Source organism: Meleagris gallopavo, chromosome 1 (genome assembly GCF_000146605.3).
Source record: "Meleagris gallopavo isolate NT-WF06-2002-E0010 breed Aviagen turkey brand Nicholas breeding stock chromosome 1, Turkey_5.1, whole genome shotgun sequence".
Classification (NCBI taxonomy): domain Eukaryota; kingdom Metazoa; phylum Chordata; class Aves; order Galliformes; family Phasianidae; genus Meleagris; species Meleagris gallopavo.
In genome coordinates, this window is record NC_015011.2 from 4,326,198 (window position 1) to 4,347,875 (window position 21,678).

At 38.8% G+C, this 21,678-nt stretch overlaps 1 protein-coding gene and 1 long non-coding RNA gene across 2 annotated transcripts in view; one reads left to right on the forward strand and one right to left on the reverse strand.

Moving 5' to 3' along the window:
* Positions 1-21,678, forward strand: part of TAF3 (TATA-box binding protein associated factor 3) — a 112,523-nt gene that overhangs the window by 83,673 nt on the left and 7,172 nt on the right. Inside the window, 3 exon segments of the mRNA XM_010714491.1 lie at positions 607-2,280; positions 2,283-2,428; positions 7,164-7,246. Coding sequence (XP_010712793.1) covers positions 607-2,280; positions 2,283-2,428; positions 7,164-7,246 — 1,903 coding nt within the window.
* On the reverse strand, positions 4,046-5,999 carry LOC109368104. The gene is made up of 3 exons (XR_004159110.1): positions 5,936-5,999; positions 4,583-4,683; positions 4,046-4,350 (listed from the first exon to the last, which is right to left on the reverse strand). It is a non-coding gene; the product is annotated as an uncharacterized LOC109368104 (long non-coding RNA).

Sequence of the window (21,678 nt, forward strand, 5' to 3'; positions counted from 1 at the left end):
AGCAGATCCTGGCAGTTGAGCAAAACTCAGTCCACTGCTTCATCCTTCAGGCTGCGCCACTTCAAGAAAAACAAATCCAGTTTAGGAAGACATCTTCCTAGTAGTTAATCCACCATCAAAATTCTGTGATATTTAAACAAGACAGCTAATTCCAGTGAATTTTACTTAAATGTATACTTCGCAGTCCACTTTGTTACAGAAAAAAAAAAATCAAAAAAAAAAAAACCACTTTGACTTCTCTTCCATAGTTTAAAATGGATCAAGCAGGTTCATGTAATTCAAACTGATGCATTAAGAAATAATCAGGGCTTTTTTGTATGTTACCTGCTCCAGAAAGTCTGCCACTATGGGTGAGGTCTATCCTCATGTCTTTTTCTCATGTGTTTGATGTTACACTGGAATGGGTTGTGACAGCGAGTGATAGGAGCCAGAAGTAGATCCTGACTTTTCTTTCAAGTAGACTGGTATGAAGTGGTTTTCTGGACAGTTAATGTAAGAGGTAACATATGAGGGCTAACAGGCACATGAACTTTTGATGCTTATTTGTTTCTGTAAAATGCATTTTGAGTTATCCCTAATGCTTTTTTAAAATTCTCTTTGTTACAGAAGAGGAAGAGGAACAAGTACCGACCGATGGAGGTACATCTGCTGAGGCCATGCAGGTGCCCCTGGAAGAAGAGGGAGATATGGAAGAGGACGAGGCAATTAATGATGAAAATTACTTGAGCAAGAGACCATTAGAAAGTCCTGATGCTGAAGAATTTCCACCCATGAAACGACCAAAACTGTCTGTTTCTAAAGGAGACGCTCTGGATGGAGCTTTGGAACCACGTGAGCCTCTTAGCTCAATAAACACTCAAAAAGTACCTCCAATGCTTTCTCCAGTTCATGTTCAGGACAGTACAGATTTAGCCCCTCCTTCACCAGAACCACCGATGTTGGCTCCTATTGCAAAATCACAAGTGCCAACTCCCAAGACATTAGAGTCAAAGCCACTTGCACCCAAGACAAAGTCCAAAACAAGTTCTCCAGGACAAAAGACAAAATCACCTAAAACTACTCCCTCACCAGTGGTTGCTGGAAGTCCCATACGTTCACCAAAAACTGGATCCAAAGAAAAAAAGTCACCAGGTCGCGCCAAGAGCCCAAAAAGTCCCAAAAGTCCAAAGGCTCCTGTTCATGTTCCCCCACCACCTGTTAAGCCCGAAACACCAAGTAGAACCCCTCTGGCTGCATTAAGTGACAAAATAGGAAAGGAAAACATTCAAGTAAAACAAGGACAGACACCACCTGAGCCTGTGAACAAGCCAAATATTGAAAACCAGACTAAGAAATTACCAGTGATGGACAAGACTATTGATGATTCAATCGATGCTGTGATTGCTCGTGCATGTGCTGAACGAGAACCCGATCCCTTTGAGTTTTCTTCTGGTTCTGAGTCAGAAGGGGAAATTTTTACCAGTCCAAAAAGACTTTCTGTTTCGGAGACTACAACTACAACTCCTAAACCTTCTGTTTCTGCTAACTGTTCTAATAAAGCAGGAGCAACTCCTGTACCTCCATCAGGTGGGACTTCGAGTTCAGACATTTCATGGACAATGGATGACTCGATTGATGAGGTCATTCGAAAGGCAAACATGGGGACACCTTCTAATCCACCTGCAAACTTCACTTACTTCTCTTCTCCTTCTGCTTCACCGCCAACTCCAGAACCTCTTCTCAAAGTCTATGAGGAGAAAACCAAGTTGGCTTCATCTATAGAAGTAAAAAAGAAACTGAAGAAAGAGCTGAAGACAAAAATGAAGAAGAAAGAGAAACAAAAGGAAAAAGATAAAGAGAAAAACAAAGAGAAAAACAAGGAGAAGGAAAAGAACAAGGAGAAGGATAAAGACAAGGAAGCAAACAAGGAGGCAAAGTTTCAGTGGAAGGAACTTCTCAAAGATGAGGAACATGATCCCTATAAATTCAAACTAAAAGACTTTGAGGATGCTGACACAAAAGTAAAGTTGAAAGATGGCAATACCAAAAAAGAGAAAGAAAAACATAAAGATAAGAAGAAAGAGAAGGAGAAAGGCAAAAAAGACAAGGATAAGAAAGACAAAGAGAAAGTTAAAGATAAGAGTAAGGAAGATAAGATAAAGCCTCCATCAGCACCTCTTGTGTTACCTCCCAAAGAAATGTCTTTGCCCTTGTTCAGCACACCAACTGCCATGAGACTTCCCAGCATGTTACCTTCCTTGTCTCCTATGCTTCCTGAAAAGTTGTTTGAGGACAAAGAAAAACAAAAGAGAAGAAAAAAGACAAAAAAGAGAAGAAGAAAAAGAAAGAAAGGGAGAAAGACAAAGAAAAGGAAAAGAAGGATAAGGAAAAGGAAAGGAAAGAAAGAGAGAAGAAGGAGAAAGAAAAAGAGAAACATAAACATGAAAAGGTGAGCTGTTTAAAAGAGCTGAGATGGCGTACTTGTTTGAAAACTGCACATGGATTCCTGAATTTGATGCTGAGAAGCATATCTGATTACGTAAGATATGTGACCACAGATTGATGCACTTTAAAACAAACAAAACCAGCTCAAAGTAAGAAGTACCCCAGAAATTTCAGATATTGCCCCACTTCTTTGAGAGGCAAAAGAATGGAAGCTCAATTTTGTGAATTCGAAATACGAGATTGTCTTGCCTTGGTTTTGGTTTGATTTGGTTTGGTTTTGCTTGAGATTTCCGGTTTTCCTCAACTCACTTTTCACTTTGAAAAGCCAAGGCTTATACTCACTGGCAGAATGCAGAACAAATGTATGCTCTGTTGCAATGCCCAAATTTTGTTCAGTAGATTTTCTCTAGTAAGGCCAACAACCTTTCATATAAAATTCAAATTTAGTTTCTAGAAGTCTACTGTTTCAAAGCTTGTAGAAGTCTGCAGGTTACCAGATGGCCTTAAATGAGGAACAGACCACCCTAGAATAAGTCATTATTTATATATCAGTAGAGCTACTGAGTCCTTTATTAGGAAGACCACAGAGTTTGTGCTTCAGTTAGATGGAAGTAAGAAAATTGTTGTCAACCTGTAGTCTAAATGCATACTCTGAATGTTCAAATATCACCTTTTGTATGGAGTTCTAAGCTTGAGATAAAGAAGGGAGACCTGACTTTCAAATGGACTGAACTACTTCTCCTGTAGCTCTTACTGATTTATATCACCCAAAGACAGTTTCTTCTTTCCCATATCGCCTAATCTTGAGAATATCTTTAATATATAAAAAAATGAAACCAACATATTTGCATGTTGTCTGATTTAAAATCCCATTAGAAATGACTTCCCTAATTCAATGTTTGCTGTACTTTTTGTCACTTAAACTTATATTGTGCATTAAATTGTTAATACAAAAAAAAAAAAGAGCAGAAAAGAAAGAGATTGTCTTGGATACTGATAACCTTGGATACAGGATTTCCTTAATCTCTATCCTTAGCATTAGGAAGCATTGCTTACATTCTGGTTTTACAAAGATTCTCTTTACGTCCCGCTTTGAGTGTAATACACACTTTGTACAAGCTCAGACTTGGGATATTGCTTGCTATCCATTTTTGATGCTGTGAGAGACGGTACCCTGGTGTGCTACCTGGCAGATTTGAAACAAACTGCTGATTTCAAAACTTACACCAGTTTTTTAAGTTGAAAAATGGATTTTCAATGCAGAATCCAGGTGATCTGGAAAACTAGCATTTGTCTGCCATGGGTGAATCAGTGATTGACAGAGTGGTGTTTCAGCTGTCCCTGTTAATTTAATGTCTGAGTTTTAGCTTGCAGCAAAGTTGCTGCATAGGCTCCTCCTTTTGTCTACATAGCAGCTCTCTCCCTGCCTCTCATGCTCGAGGTATTTTGTCAGTATCTCACTGAGAATTTCTGCAGACATTTCTCTTTAAGTTAAGTACACATATATAAAATAGAGGTAAGTTGCTTCTTTTTCTTATATTTTGCATTTCTTCCCCAAATCTCTCCATCTAATTTGTTTTAGAGCAATATAAAAGCTACACAAACAAATATAAACTGGTAAAGCTTCAATAGAGACCAAACATGTATGTATTAGGAAAAGGAGTCCAACAGCAATAAAAACTTGGACAAATTAAATTGACAAAGCTGCCCATTACCTTGGCAAAAAGTCCCTGTCAAAAGATAAACTTTAAAGCTAGAATGCATGAAAGAGTCCCCAGATAGAATTAAAATTTAAACTGATTCTTGATAGATAAGCTTTTTTAAAATCCACCTCTTTGCTGCAAGTCGTCAGGATTTTAAAAATAAATTTCCCCTTTAAATCTCTTGAGCGATTTTCATTTTTTGCAAGGCCGCACTGCTGGTGTCCTGGAAAAATGGAGAGTTAGAGCTTTATCAGTTGGTGCCCTGAGGTATGTGGCAAAGAAGCTAAATCCTTGAAGATTAGCAAAAAAAATGCAGCACATGGCAATAAGGGGCTTATATGACTACTAGTATTAGTTCAGGTGAAAGAAGTATTGCTTATACATAAAACTGGACAAATCCACTGACAATGTATTTTTAGTTAGCTACAAAGGAGTCTTATATTGCTGGACTTTACCTCTTTGGTGATTTGGGAAGCTTAGTAATCCACTGTAAATGCTCTTCTGCTGGCCCCAATTCCCAGTATTACTCCAGAATGCTGCTCTTTCGTTTTAACCCCTAAAAGTACATGTTTCCTTAATTTAGCTTTTAGTTCACACAATGACTTATTTAGCCAGCAGTCATGCTGTAGGAGCAAACGATCAAGTTACTTCTCAGATGCTGAGCTTTGGAAGCAGAAGCACAACCTGGAAGGTTGGATTTGTGAGCTGACAGCAGCTGATGGCCATTACAAAATCTCAGTCATTACATAACTCAGTCCTTAACAAGTAGTAGTATTCTTAAACAAAAGATCTAATTCTGTATAAGAATCCATGGTAACATTTCTGTATATTTTTTTTTTATAGTTGCAGTTGCTATATAAGCATGCATCCCATCCTGTCGAGGAATTTAAGCATATTGCAGAGTTTTCTCTGTAATTTTGTCCCACGTTGCTGGATAGGAAGACTCAGAGCAGCACCAAATACTCTACTGAAAATAAGCTAAGCGTGTGCTGCAAGAGGTCAGGCTGATGGCCGAAGAAGAGGAAATTTGGGCAAGGCTTGCAGAAGAGCCTAGGAACAAGGGTGCTGTCTTGCATGCGTTACCAAATTAAAAGCAGACAATTGAAGCAATTACACCCTGCTTATATGATGGAGATTACCGGGCATGCTGTAGGAATGACTGAGCAGCTCGTGAGGCAGCTGCTGACCCAGTTCCAGCTAAACTTAATACTCTGAGCTGTAAACTAAAGTAGTCGAGGAACTGCTGCGTGAGGAATGGAGCTATCGTAGCATCAAGATAGAGCTTGCCAGTGCTGTCCCCAAATAAACTCCTCTTACTTGCAAGTAAAAATCCTACTGATGTAGAGCATGGCTACAGTATCCACAATACACCTATCAATGCTCCTTAATTTGCCCTCTGCTCCAACCATCCTTCCTATCCTCTTGTATCAAAAGATAATAGTTTGGATTGTTGTGGAGCACAGTTTTTTCTCAAAGCAGACAATGTTAGTATCTGACATAAGGAAGTCCTTTACGTGCTTTTCTTCTGCCACCAGTGCTTAGAATCTCTTCTTGATATGCAAGTAGTAATGCAAAGATCTTAATACAGAGGATTAATGAGGTGGGTGTCTCTCAGTGCTAAGCAGCAGTTCCTGTCCTAGGAAGCTTCATATTTGGAATAGCCATGACAGAATAGGATGTGGAGAAACCTCTGAGACAGTACGTAATCAGTACACAAAGCCACATACCTGTGCCTCCTGTACCCAGGATTCAATTCCTGTGGGTGATGCTACAGTTTAGGGTGCCAGGAAAGTAGTTAAAAGACTTACCTATGGAAAGTAGCAGTGAAATCATTCCAGCTGTTTGGAGCTCCAGAGGAAAAAACTTGCAGCACTGCAGGGGAATGATGTCACAAAAAATTGTGCTGTATAAACAAAAAAGTGGAGGGTAGAGTGGCCTGTGAAGCAGGCTAACATATATCCATGGAGTGCTCTTAGAGTAACTCCAAGTCCCAACTGAGTCCTTCCGCTCTGGCCTCCCGTCTCCTGCACTGCTTTCTGTGCTTAGAATCAATTGTGTCTTTCCTTTCTTTAGGAAAGCATTTTAAAACAGATTCTTCCCAGTGAGAATTACTCAGGTTTCCATTTAGTGTACACGTACTATTTTTGTCTCTCAAGTTCTTGGACCAGATTCCACTACATTCTTATTTTATTAAATACAATGATGCATGTGCTCAAAATGAGATCAATCTCCCTCTCTCTTTATGTACAATGTATATACACTTCTCATGTATCTGTGTATAAGTTGAGTAACTCATATATAGAAAATCATTAGAGTTTCACACGCAAAATCTGAGAGGATGCTGTACAGGTGTTGCAAAGCAGTGGCTTTGTTTAGCTCAATGGAAGTCCATAATTAATACCAGATGTTAAAGGACATCTTCAAGTGATTTGAATCTACCAAGGCAGGAAATCAGACCATCTGATTTCCATCTGAAAAATAGCTGTTAGAAACCTAGCTGAATTCTGTTAAAAATCAGTGATTCTGTTATACCTATAACACTTTGTAACGCATTCAGACTTGATGCTAGAGGTTCATTTGCTTCATCTTTGTCTAATTTTGATTAAAGAGTCTCATTTATGTGGTGAATCTGGGTACTAACTGTTTGAATGTGTATCTCAGGAAAAAATACGTGCATACACCTGTCAAGTTTGAGCACTAAGGTCAAAGCATTTCATGTCATTGTTAACTGATTTTTTTGTCTCTCTAAATAAATACTAAATCAGTAAGACTTCTTAACAAAGTGTGTGAGCTGTTACAAACAAAGTGAAATTTCAATATAACTTTTTAATCTAGAATTCATATTCCTGTGTTGCTCCCAACAAGGTGTAACCATCCACACTGCAGCACGAAGCGTGAGAACAGGGATCAGTCAGTCATAAGTCTGTCTCATTGAATTGATATACTCTGGTTAACTCTATCAGTGCTTTCATGTAATTAATATCCTTTGGGAATCTCTTTACAGTCTTTGATTGGTGATTTTATTCCCTTGCACAGATAAAGGTGGAACCAGTTGTTCCGGCTCCATCACCAGTTATTCCTCGGCTGACACTAAGAGTGGGTGCAGGCCAAGACAAGATGTAAGTACAAACTAAGCCATCTACAATATGCTTTACACGGTTCTTCATCTCTAGTGTGTAGCAGCTCTTACTTTCAGTTGGAAATGCTTTAATGTTAGTGGTAAATGATATTCATACAGCCATGACCAGGTTGGATCGGATCCTGGGCAGCCTGATCTAGTGATAGGCAGCCCTGCCCGTGGCAGAGGAGTTGGAGCTAGATGATGCCTTCAGAGTGAGCCATTCTATCATTCTGTGATGTCTTTTGACCATTCTGATGAAAACTCAAGCAGAACACTTACCAGTAGAAACCTTTTAGACATTGTTCCCTTTTTGTTCTGCTCTGCAAGTGGAACCCATCATCTTCCATTCATCCTACTGTGTTTCCCAGTAACAATTAGAAGACTCCATCAAGACTCACATGCTGCCTCCAGAGACATTCAGCCAGGCTTCCATAATGGCTAGGTATCCCTAGTGTAACCTACAGCTCAGTTTCATAATGCATTTCAACTAACATTTGTTTCATGCTTTAAAACATAACAATTGAAATGCCTTCATACACATCTATTTTATTATAATTGTTGATTATTTCTGAATGTACCTAGCACACTTTAAATGTTTTTCATAAGCTCCTTAATTATTGGGTGTTGTCATACAAATAATAGTTACCTAGTACTTGATGACCATAAGTAAGTTGATCCCTATGCTCAGATTGTACATCCGCCTGCTTATGCTGTAGAGGAAATGCTGAGGAAATGAAGCATCACTGGGCTTTATAGGCTGCTCCTGCCTTGTGTTTTCCTTTAATTGGGTTTTTCAATGTTTTTTTTAATTGTGTGGAGTACACTTTTATGTCTGATGGCAAACATGAGCACCAAGCAGATTCTTTATTTTCATTCATCCCATTAAATATTGCTAATCTAGTTGCTTCTCTTCTAAAGCCGTTCGGAGCTAAACCTCCTAATCACTAACTTTCCTTTATAAGTTGAGTGGCGTCTTTGATGATTATTCTGTTTTTCTCTGCTGTCCTATTCCCCTATCTTGCCCAGTAGATCATTTGTGAGTTATACTGGTGCGAAGTTGCTATGGGACTTCTTAGTTTCTGTGAGAAACCACCCCAAATATCAGGACTTTTTCTTGTTCTCTCTATGCACATTAACCATTCCTATTTTTTCCCTTTCACAATATCTGAGTATGATCTAAAATTTCTGTGCTCAGACTGTATGAAAGATCCTGCTTTTCAGAAGTTATCTGTCCTGCATTTAAAGCCTGTAAATCCATTTTCCTTCTCGAGGAGCTTTTCAAACTATTTTATTCAAGGCTTGTGGAAGTGTTTATATGAGGAAAAAAGTCATATTCTCAAGGCAGAACTTCTGAATTATGGCTCTGAAGCCATATTTTAACACCAAAAAGTTGATTTTGCACCCACTCTTATCTCTCCTCCATCATTCCCACACCCACACACATTTTGAAAAGAGATCTCATACTTCATCTGCTTGCTGCAAATAGTATGGGTACATCATTTTCAGCTGTGTCAGCCTGCAGTGGGTCAGAGATACTGACATCTAGGTTTTTGGCTTTTTGGAAAACCCATTTCTGTTTCTGTTTCCTGTATGCATCTTTATGGCTTAGAGGGGAAGCTCCATCTCCTCCACTTGATATTTGTCCTTGCTACTGCTTTAGGCTACATAACCAAATGAGTCTTCAGTCTGTAGTATTCCATCTCTGTTTGCTTACTTGTTTCCCTTTCCTACCTTAAATATCTCCCCTCTATGCCTACTATATGGGCCCCCTTAACATTATCTGAGTGTGATGGCTGTATCACCCACTTGTTTCTTCTAACAATGGTAAACAAGAACTATTGGAGCTTTGTTGGAGCTTTTAGGATTTGTCATAGTTTTCCTGGGCCAATTCCAGGAAGAAAATTGCTGAAGCAGAAGAAAACACTGTATATCACGTGGCTCTGGGTCTGGGAATTGTTTTGTGTTACACATTGATCCAGTGTCTAATGAGCTTTCATGGGGGCTCTCCTACTGTAGATAATCTTTTTGCTTTCATTAAACAATTATTAGTTAGCCTGGACTCAGAGTATGATTTCATACATGGTGATCATTATTAGAAGTGATCATTTATGTGAAACTCTGAGACAAAGCATAGCATACATGGTTTGGGCTGCTGAAGTAATTCCAGAAATCTCTGCTACCTGGATTTAAAGTTACTAGTTGCCCGGCCACAGTACATTCATAAACCTTTTACATAGCTGGTAAGGGACAGAAAAAAGATCTATGCTTTTGTGATGCGTTATACTAGGGGAAAGTTAAACTTACGTTTCATCTGTGTTGATGATGAATATCAGGTAGTTGTGTGTCAATTGAGATGTCTTTGGAGCTTATACTAGCATGAGATTATTTTAAATTACTGTGAATGGCCATAGAAAGTTGTCAGAATCTAAGTGTTTCAGGATTGATAGAAAATGATGAATAAAAACTAGATAGACTGATGAATTCTTTCAGTTCCCTCTGTTAGAAGAGAAAGCTGTTGGGAGGTTTGGGAGCTACTTAAATACCTGTTCAGTTGGAAGTTGGTTTCTCTTGGGGAACTTCATGCAAAAGATTGTACTTGGAGATCTTGGTGAGCCCAAAAAGTATATTATTGAATGGTAGAATTATTTAGGTTGGAAAAGACCATGAAGATTATCAAATCTAACCATCACCTAATGCCACCAAGACTGACTCTAAACTATGCCCCTTAGTGCTACATCTGCTTCTCTTAACTACCTTCAGGGATAGGTACTCCACTACTTCCCTGGGCAGCCTGATCCAATGCCTGACCATCCTGTGCATGAAGACATTCTTCCTAATATCAAGTATCTGAAGAAAAGAGGTCAGATTGAATGGCACTTAAAATGGAAATTCAGATCTCTAATGGTGGCAGCACAAGTTTAAATATTGCAGTGCTGAGGAAAATGATGTTGCAGTGGAGCAATTTGCAGTTATGTTGCTTCTGAGCTCCTCTGCTTGGACCAGTGGACAAAGCAGTGCTGATTGTGGCAAAGGAGTCTCCTTCATTTTTTCTATGAATACAAGTACATTCTGGCCACTCAAGCTTGTCCAGCATGCAAATATTCTTCGAACACACATCAGTTCAAAAGAGATAACTGTTAGTAATGTCAGCTTAATAGACATGAAAATGTAGCTGTTCCTTTAGAGGGACCAATATAGGAAAAAATGTTACAATTCGGTGTTTTTTTGGGAGTGTTTTAACTGTGCAGTAAAACAAGAAGAAAGTAGATTATAATCAAAGCATTTCCATCTTAGTTGTAAACAATTACAGCAATACTTGCATGGATGCCACATTAGAAGAAATTTACTGGATTCCATTCTAATGCAATTAGAGCTAATTTTGTTCTTTAAATGAATAAAGGGTCAGCTAGTAAATCTAGTTTATCTCAAGTCCAGGCTCCAATAAATTGTTTTATTTAATTTGTTGTAAAAGATCTTATCCTTAATGGGCCTAACTCTTATTAGTTTGCTTGGGTTCTAAAATATTTATGACCACCTTTTTAGATATGATTTGAATGATATGTTGGAAGGGTTTTTCACTGTTTTTTTCCACTCCAGTGTTATCAGGGTAGAAGATTGCTAACTGAGTTAGTATAGGAAGGAACTGGAGATGCTATCTTTTTTTAAGAAAAAAATTAAAAGCACAGAGCTACTATACATGTTTCAATTTAAAATAATCTGCAAATGATGAACAGAATTCTTTTATTCAGTTGCATCATGGTTTCTTTTTGTCTAGTTATTTTTCCTGAGCATAAATCATTTCATACACATAACTTCTAAAAACTTTCACACACATAGTTTTCATACACATAAGTTTTTAAAAAGCGTATCTATTGATGGAGTATTGACATTCCACAGTTGATGTAAACTTAAGCAAAAATATGTGCTGTAATTTCTGATACTTCAGATAAATTCTACATTTAAATATGATTTTTAAGTAAGAACACATGACTTTTGACAACATCAGACCACAAAGCAGAGTGCCATTCGTTAGTCATTGTTTCAGTGCTTCTGTGCCTTTATATATATATGTACACATGAATGCAAATACATATATATTCATTTATATAGAGAGAGAGAAGTGTATATATATATATGTGTTCGTGAAATCAAGTTTCTGAACTTAATATTAAAACATCAACCTTTTCCTCCAGCCTCTTACTGCATTGTATCATAGCTTTGTAATAAGCAGAGAACCTGGAAAGCAGACATGAATAGGGAAAAGACAGGTATTTTAACAGTGTTTAACTTGCAAATCTGGCCTGCTGCTCTTAATAAATTGCCCCTTGTCTTGCATTTTTTTAATGTCAGCATATATATAGCCTTCTCCAAAAAATTGCACACACACTCAGATATGCGTGTCTGTAAAAATGTGTATTAAATAACTTGTGGACTTGAAAATAAAATCCTAAAGGGATTAAGAGAGAGAAGCTTTTTATCCATATATTTAATTGACTCCACTGAAGGCTTTTATCATTTGCTAGGACATTATCAGTCCAAGGCCTAACTTAGGCTCTTTTGGAGGCTCACTCAATGGCATGATATTCCCATGACAGCAGTGCCAGTAACGTAACCAGCTGACATCCTTTGTAGAATATCTGAAAGCCAAGTGGCAATATAGACCAAATGTTTTTGTAAGCGTGGGATATGATCTCTCTGCATGATAGTGGTGACCCAGAAGTATTTTTTGGGAACTAAGAGGGAAGCCTGTCCTTTTGTGTTTTGTTACACTGAGTCTCTGTGACTGATCCATCTGAGGACTTCACCAGCACAATAAGGTGCAAAAATAATGCATGTTTTTATAAGTTGGCAAAATGATACGTGTCTGACAAAGTAGGAGCCTGAAGGGAAATACAGCTTGAGAAAATGGCATGATGCTGATGCTATAACCCTATTTGAAACACAGCTGGACAGCTGGAGGTGCTTATTTTTCATATATTGGTGGCTTGGGCCATCATCACTACTTGCTCAAGAACTGATTATTTTAAGTACAGGCGTGGTTGGGCAGCAAAATTCCAGTAAAACAGTTCTTTATTCATTCTTTTTGAAATTGTGTAAATCTTAACCAGCTCACCTGCAGCAGAGCACACCAACTTTGTTATAGGGTAACATTATCCTAAAACACTTGCCTGAAATGTGGTTCTCCTATCTGCAGCAAGTTTAACTTAGAAAAGAATTTAATCACAGAATGGCTTGGGTTTGAAGGGACCTTAGCAGTCATCCAGTTCCAACATCCTTGCCATGCACAGGATTGTAATTGAGCTGCAAGTTCTCTAGAGATTAAATTTTTGGGGGAACATCTCACACATACACATACAAAATCAGACTTTAAAAAGGTAAGTTGGACCAAAGGAGGAGAGAAGAGATATTAGCAGTTCCATGGATACACCTTTTATTGAGCTGGTTAAAGACAAGAAATTAGACAAGGACTGTGTTGGTATTCCCCAGAGTTCACTGGGGATCTGTAGTTGCTGCAGGAACATGCATATGCATTTTTTGGGGAGTACTCAAAACACTGTGGGAGGTGTGAAAAAAGCTAGATATCTAAGATATGACTTTGCTCTTAGCTTCAATTAAACCAGAATTCTGCCACATGTAGTTTTTAAGAATGCATCTGATTTTTACAGTATCATCCTTGGTGGATATTCATGAGCTTGCATTTTTAATAAGGCATTCTCTTTTGGATAAACAAGACCTTATGAAAAAAACTTTTGAACTTCAGGTGCTATTTAGCAGAAAGCCATTCAGATGCTGATAATTTAGATTACTGTCTATATAGTGTTTGCCCACAATAGCTGAATAATGGGGTTCATTAAACTCCCTTTGTAGACATATCCAAATTGTTTGCCTCTAGCTTTGGCTCCCTATGTGTGGCTAGAGAGAAAAGGATTGGCTTTTTATTGACTTGTCAAGCCGTAGGTTTGCATTACCATCCAAGTAGCTCATGACCCATTCCATTTATTTCACTGTTTTGTGGTGGGGAAACAGGTAAAGAAATCCTGCTGGAAGCCCCTCCTTCTGCACGTTTTTATGAATAAGAGCAGTGTTTGTAGCAATTAAGGCACCGTGACCAAATCCTCCAAAAGATGTAATGCAAGCAGCATGGGGCTATTGTGGGACACAGCTGTGGGCGGTGTTGGTTACCCTGCAAGACGCTGCTTATTCAACAGAAAGCTCTGAAGGAGAACTTACTGCAGAATTAAATAGGAGGGAAGAAGTGATACTTCAGGGAGAAAAATGTAGAAGGGCAAACCACTGTTTGGGAAAACTTAACAATAGAGTCCAGGCAGCGAAAGTCTCTTGTTTATTGCAGTGCTAATGGGTATTCCAATTATTTTACAATTTAGCACTAAGCAGTGAAAGACTGAGTTAACTGTGTTAACAGAACTAACGCTCTGGGTGCTAATCCAGCTTTTGCTGTAAGGTGGAACAGAGAGTGTAATGGTTAAATCATTTTGATATGATCAATAGACCACCTAAGTGAGCAGTCAGAGTGATGACAAATGATCTCGCTCCTCTCTGAGAGATGTTCTTAGGAATTCCAGTGATCTTTGCAGCTCTCATAAATCTTTGTACGTGTGTGTTTGTGTGCGTGTATACAGACACGCATTTTTCTGTTCTATAATTGTTAAATTATGAGAGCTGGAGGACTGATTTTTCAATGCCTTTTTAAATTCTGGATGGATATGCATTTTAATGGAGATATTCTTCTGGGTATGATTCATACCCCTTTTCTGATCATTCTGTTTGAATGTAACATATTGGCCCTGATCCTGCAGTGAAATCCCTATGTGTGGTCTTGTATCCATCCAAAAGTCCTGTTCACTGCAGTGGAGGTTCCTCAGCCCCTCCCTTGCTGCAAGATTGCAACTTTTAAAAGAAAAAAAAGTGAAGAATATATTTTACCAAAAGAAACAAATAATCAGTTTAAATGTCAAAAGTTGATCTAGAATAGTTTTGTTTTTTTTCTTCTTTGAGTCCGAGTTATTTCCAACATCAGATTTAGTCTTTAGCTTTTTCTTTTTTTTTTTTTTTTCCTGATTACAGAAGCCACCCTTGACTAATTATTCATTCAGCTTATGGTAGGTGGTAGGCTGCGACAAATAAATTATTTTCATTTTGCTGCTGGCCGTGTCAGGTGGTGACTCCATAAGTACATCCTTGAGTCATTAGTAAGCAAAACAACTTACTCGGAGTTTCTTTGCTTTTTCTCCTTATTGCTCAAGAATAAAAACTGTATACTGTATACTTCAGTTAAAGAAAAAGATGTTTCAGGCAAGTTTAGACCATAAGCGAATTGCTTGTGTAAAGAAAGCACAACAGAAACTGATCAAATGTGTGTGAATGAATGGAAAGGCAGATGGGCATTTGTTTAAAAAATAGGCTTTGCCTGGATAGAAGGTGACTGCAGGAGCCAAATGCTGTTTTGTTATTGTCTTTATTAGAGTTGCTTTTTTATATTGAAGTTTTCACACAAAACTGAGCAGACTATATAGGCTAAAGAATATGTATTTTAGTTCCTGAGAGCTGGATGTGGACAGGAGGTCCACGGAGAAACTATCTTCCATAGATGCAAGAGAAGAAGATGCTCCTACTTGAATTTAGTAGAGTTGTTCTCTGAGCAGCTGAGTTGTAGCTGTACAGAGCCTGCAAGGTAACAAGTTATAAATTACCATTGTAGAGGTTTCTGCACCCATTGATGGCACAGCTTCCTAGTAGTTAATATAATTTCGTATTCTACCCTGGTTCCCGTTGAAGAGGGTGGATGTACAAGTAATTTATAAGCTGTCTCTAGATCATACATTCCATAGCATTTCCCAGAATAAATGACAAGAAAGGGCAGTTTGGAGTGAAAACATCAGAGAAAGTTTGCAAAGAGCTCTCTGGAATGAGCATGTTTTACCAATTTCTGGTTTTGCTGTTGAGAACTCGGCACAAGGGGATGATGCTTGGTGGTTTTCCGTCAAAGATCTGAGCAGCTTGTTATGATAAGAGAGAGAAGATGAGAGATAACCAAGACACCACGCTACCAGCTCCATTTTGTTTTGTCAGACTGATGATGAACCATCTGGAGCTGTAAATCAGGATGGTGAGAAGAATAGGAGGGAGATGTGGGAGTCATTTGCAGAAAGGTATTTGTGGTTTTGGGGAGAGATAGCCTGGTGCAACAGATATAGAGGATGGAGGCCAAGGACAGAACTCTGTTTCACTTAAAGTAATGGAAAAATAAACAGTAGAAAACCTGTAATTCAATTTCAAGAGTGCAAATGTCCATAAACCAAAAGAGATAAAGTCAGCTGGACTGAAGACCTAATGGATTCAGAAGTGGTAATGTCTGCCTATGGAAAGGGAAGGCTTGCAGGAAATGAATACATTTATCAGTAACTCCTTCAAAATGTGTTTTGGGTATAAGCATCTTAACCTCTAGGAGAAAAGGACTGTTAACAAAGAAGTTACATCTTCAAAGCAAAAGAATGTGGGGGTGAATTCAGGCTTGCCGTAAGTCAAGCTGAATCAAATGTTGCAAGGGTTACTGAGCAAATAGGAAAAGAAGGGAAAACCATGGGAGTGAAGACAGGGAGGAGGTGAAGGATAATGCAAGTATGAGCCAAGAACAGAGTCACAGAATATCCCAAGTTGGAAGGGACCCACAAAGTTCATCAAGTCCAACTCCTGGCTCCACGCAGGACCACCCATGATTCAAACCCTGTGTCTGAGAGCGTTGTCCAAACACTCCTTCAACGCCGGCAGCTTGGGGCCATGCCCATTGCTCTGGGGAGCCTGTTCCAGCATCTTCAATCCTATGTTCATTCTCCCCTATACTGAGGATAAGGACAACATGAATAGTGTCAGTAGATTGACAGTGGTGAAAGTTAACTTCAATAGAAGTGAAGTGAAGAAGTGAAATATAGGGATATTTGCACACTGATGTCAAAAAAAGGGGGAATAATCTTCCTTCTAAGTCACAAAATAGCTGGCTTGTGAATTTACAGACTAGGGGACAAACAATTTTTGAATACATTTAGTTTTATTTTAAAAAGTATTGTTGGTTAAATCTGTTTTAATAAGTAATGTAAAAGAGAAAATAGAAATGCTGAAGAAGAGAAGAAAGGGAAAGTGTTGTAGATACCTGTTGAAGCAATACAATTAATTACAAGTTTTGAAGGAAGAGTTATTTAAAAGCTTGGAAATAAATGGAATAAAGCACAAAATGAAAGTAAACTGTGCTACACCAACTTGATATTAATCTTTGATAAAACAACTGATTTTCTGGCTTAGCATGGTCCCTTTGGCACTGGTAAGGACTGACTTTTTTGCCATGCATCTCAGGATCTAGAGTGACCACCTCCACCTCCCAGTTGTGTAGTACATGAGGAAGTAGTTGCTGAGTGCTTCACAAATCACATCCCCTCCAAGGGAAAGTCTCCACTGCAGAGGAGAAAAGTTGGGACTCTCATATGTGTGTGGCTGGAATAAAATTGACAGCTGTCCTACCTTCAGGAGATGGGGTGCTGTCTTCTATGAATAAAAGATGGCAAATCCAAGCTCCTTGGATTTTAGGAAGATGTTTAATACTCTCATAGTGAAGCTGACAGATGTGGATTAGCAGAGGAACTGCTCAGTAGAAAAAAACTAGCTCGAAGAAAGCTAGCAACTGAGAGCTGAAGGAGAGCTCATATAAGCAGAGGAAAGGTTACTGGTGAACATGCTCAAGGATATGTTTTGGCACTGATATGATTTAATAATTTCATTAAAAAAACTGGTCACAGTAGGAGGCAGAACATTGATGTCATTTTTTGTCAGTAAGGTTGAAGGACCACATCAGTACAACTGAGGACCTGATGGTTGTCCAGAAAGAACTGGGAAGGGAAAAAATCCTTTTTAATTCAATAAAAGGAGAAATGCAGTTTAGGTGTTGTATTTGAGGAGTAACAAAAGAAATTTCAGCCAGAAGTAAAGAGCTGGTCAGTAGGTATATCACTATAGTAGGCGAATTAAGTGGGTGAGGGATCATTAGTTGACTATACAGTGGCAGTTACCAATGTGATGCAAGCGTGACCATAAGATGCATTGCAAGTGGTAATTTTAGCTGAGATAGTGGAAGTGTGTCAGCCGTCACACAAGAGCCTGTTGATAATTCATCTAAAATGTTATATTCAGATCTTGAACGCTGCTTGTGTTCAGGAACGGTGAATTGTAGAGAGCACATGTAAAGGGGAGCACTGTTAGGGTGAGCATGGGGCTCCTATGTTATGATAGGAGAGGAGAACAACTTCGTGTGTTTTGTCTAGCATGTGAAGAGGGGATATGATTGCTGGCTACAAGTACATCAGGCAAATAAACATTTTGGAGGGAGAAAGCTATTTAAGTAAAGAATAATGCTGGCACAAAAACAAATGGGAATTAATTGGCTATGAATGGAAGCTGGAAATTAGAAGAGGTTTCTGTGCCACCAGAGCAGGGAGATTCTGAAACAGGGTAATAGTGGGGACAAAAAGATTAACTGGTTTTAAGATGAGGCTCAGTAAACTTGTGAATGGGATTAGGTGACACACTGCCTTTGAAACTGCTAGATTCATTTGTCCAGGAAGAGGTGTTTGTAGGGTTTTGCCATAGTGTTGAAATGAAGAATGAGCTGTTGAGCTCCACAGGCACCATCAAAGCTCTGTACACTTGCAGACCCTCTGCCACCTACATTAGGCCAAACAACATCCACAGAAATGGATGGTATTTTGAAATACGTGTTCTCTTTGATAGAGAAGAATGTAACATTGCAAGCAATTAATCACATGAAAATACATTTTTATTAGTATTTCAAGGTTACATATTGAAGTCTTTTCACTTGCAAAATTGCTAGGGGCTTGGCTGGAGGTTTGATGCATTTTGGCACTGCAAGCACGCGAGCTGGTCATAGCACATATTTGTGGAGCTCCTATTTGCCAATACGACTTGTTTGCACAGAATAAAATATTCAGCAGGGCATAAGAGAGATAAAAACTAAATTTCCCTTTCTAAAAGTAATATGGGAATTAGCTTACATTACAGAGCTTAAATTACACCAATTCTCCTCCAGGGTTGGAATAAAATTTTCAAAATCACCTCTAATCTGTGAGGAATCTAAACCATATGGAAATGTTCCTAATTCCCCTAGGTGTTTTTGACACTTTTACCCATAGGTCTTAGAGTATTTCATTTTTTTTTTTTCTAGTGGAACTATCTCAGTTACAAGTGTGAGATTTCTTAGTAATCAAAGTAGTTACGTCACCTCACTTTCTAGCATTGAAGAACTTGTATCAATAAGGGAATATCAGCACTAATAGATAAAAATATCACCCGTAATAATGTGAGTGGCAGTTGTGCTAGTTATAATTACATTGATATAGTTATTGGTGATGTTTTCCTGCATACAAATGAGCTTGAGCTCCTGCTCCTTGCTTTAAAATGAACCTTGGTTTTAGAAGACAGTTAGAGCTTTAGAAACGTTGTTCCTCTTCTAGGCAGAGCCTGTGCGATTCTGGACCATACCTTTCTCAGTACTGATATAGCATATTTTTTGGAGCCTATCACCCATAGCAATCATTCAGCTCTGTGGCTCATATCCTATTTTTGAAAAGCCATTTCCTTTCGATGCACATGTCTTTTCCCTCTGTTTATGTGAAGGAGTCAATGGGGCTTTCAGCCGTAAGGGTCAACATGAAATCAAATAAATTACTTCCAAAGATAGGAAACTATTTCACACCTTGGAGCCTCATTTTGCTCCAGATGTAGCATGTTACAGCTCATGCCAGTTAGAAGCGATTATAAGCTGACTGACCTGTCATGACACTAAAGATCTCAGTAGAGATCTCGTGAGCCAACGCAGTTTTCTTACCATTTGGGTTTGGGTCTGTCTTATGTGAACAGAGTGATTGCCCTGGAGTAATGACGAAAATGGGATTTCATTAACTCTGCCATTGTTAAGAGGTTTACTTGAAACTTGTTATCAACACATGTGTTCAATTATAAATACACTGAGGTTCTGTAAGAAACACAGTCCTGTTAGCATTTAAGGAGAAATCCAATGAGAATTTAGGTTGGACACAACTAGATACACAGTATTTACATTAATTCTTTTTTTTCTTTTTTTTTTTAAGGGAGTGGTAGCCTTTAGTTATGATTTATGAAGGCTCTTGTTACCACATCTATGCCAAGGGTTTTCTCACACCTCTTCATTCTAGAGGAACTATTTTGATTCAAAAACAGCTTTGATTTTTATCTTTCACTGCAGAATATGCATGTGTGATACACTGCCAGGCAAGCAGTGTGCAGAGAAGTGTAATTCTGATCTTGGGACTCCAGTGTGTAGATGGTGATTGGTGTTCATTTGTGTTTGATTACCATGAAAAATTATGAATCCAGCCTTGATTTTAGAGTTTTTGGACCTTGAACGATGAGGAGAGATATTTTCATCTTACTTAATATTATACTTGCAGACCTGTAACACAAAAGCTTTGATTTTGGAAGCACATTTGAAAGGAATGTAACGATTTGGAAAAGCACATTTGGGAAGGAATGTAACAATATAGGTATGGTGATGTCCAGATGTGCAGTTTAAATCCTAGCATGGACCTCAGTAGCAGTAGCACTGAAGCTTTTCTGTAGTGAGTGCCGCCTACCTGCAGCGTGCTCTGTGCCTCACTGTTCTTGTCTGTAAAATAGATCTCATAAATCTTGCCATCATTTACATACTGTTTTGATATCAGGTTTCTCTCCGAGTCTGAAGTAACATTAATTATTAGTCGTGGGACTGCTATTTCCCTTTGATTTCTTCCCACCTCTCTGTTGCTGTGTGTGCAAGCCCCTTTTTCAGGAAGGAGGACAGGCCCAACCACCCTCTCTGAGATTACCCCATCACCTCTAATGGTGTAGCACAAAGCCATTCATTTCTCCACTCTGGAGTCTTAAGTCTCAGAACTTTATTAGCCCAAGGGAGTGGTAGGGCCAAGCGTGCTCCAAAATGCCGATCTCCCGTTTTGATAACTGAGTTCTAAAAATCAAGATAAACAGGCTGCCCTATATACTGAACATGTCTTAATTGCACGCTTCAAGCAAGCCAGCCAATCAATGAGTATGTGTCACCCTCTAATGAATATTTGTAGTTTTTGAAGATTTCATTTGTGATGTTCCCTACAGTTTCTGCAGTCATTATCAGAGTGGCTTTCGAAGACCCTGTTCAGGAGGAGAACCTGGCTTTAACAGACCGGGAAACTCTATAATTTAATTTAATACTTAAGTTGGGCATGGTCACCCTTTTTCAAATTGTATTAGCTAATTCTTCTCTTAAACTGTTTACATTGTGTGTAAAGTTGTGTTTAAAATTCTTTTAGCTAATATATTTCCTAGTCCAGACTAGGGAAGGGTTGACTCCCCAAAGAACTCATAGCAGGACTTTGTTTACTTGGAGCAGGGTAGAAATGGGGGCGGAAGAAGGAATAATAATGTTTGAATCTATACAAACGGCTTCGACTAGGCCAAATATTTTGTTCTTCATCTCTCCCCTCCCTTATTAATGCCAAGATTTTTTTTTTAAGAGGTGGTTCGCAAGTCACAAATGGACTTTGCAAGCCATGGGAGCATTGCCCACCCTCAAGGTCTTAGATGCTCAGCTTTGGGAGCAGTGAACGAGAGAAGGCACCAAAGAGCTGGGGTATGAGTCAGCAGTGTGCCCTGGCAGCTCAGAGTGCTGTTAGGGAAAGGTTCTGTACCAGAGGGCAGTGGGGACGGAACAGGCTGCCCTGGGCAATGGTCATGGCACCAATCTGCCAGAGTTCAAGGAGCATTTGGACAATGCTCTCAGACGCAGGGTTTGAATTTTGGATGATCCTGTGTGGAGTCAGAAGTTGTACTCAATGATATGTGTGGACTGCCTTCCAATTTCGGTTATTCAGTGATTTTATGCATCAGAGTCCCAGTGAGCCAAAGTTTCTAAACTTGCTTAATTTTGTTTTTCTTCTAATAGTCACTTACATGAGGTCTCAGAATGTTGGTGTGTTGACAGAGTTGCCAGACTAATCAAGAATCCCAAACCCATTGCTCTGTTTTCTCTTTCCTAAAACCTTCCACTTTTCTGATTTAGTAGTGCAAGTAGCATATCTGGGGAGAAAACACTATTATCTCAGCCAAGCTTTGAATATTGAGTAGTTCCAACTTTTTTCTCAGTTGGTGAGTTGGATTATTGACTTGAATGTCTCTGATCCTATCGATACTGCCTTTTGAATATCATGAGAGAGAGGCAATACATTCTGAAATTGCCTGTAAAATTCCCACTGATGGTGGAGTTGGCTTTTCTCCCCTGGTTTTCAGGAGTGGTTCCAACTTGATTTTCATCATGGTTTTCCTCTTCCTTTTTTT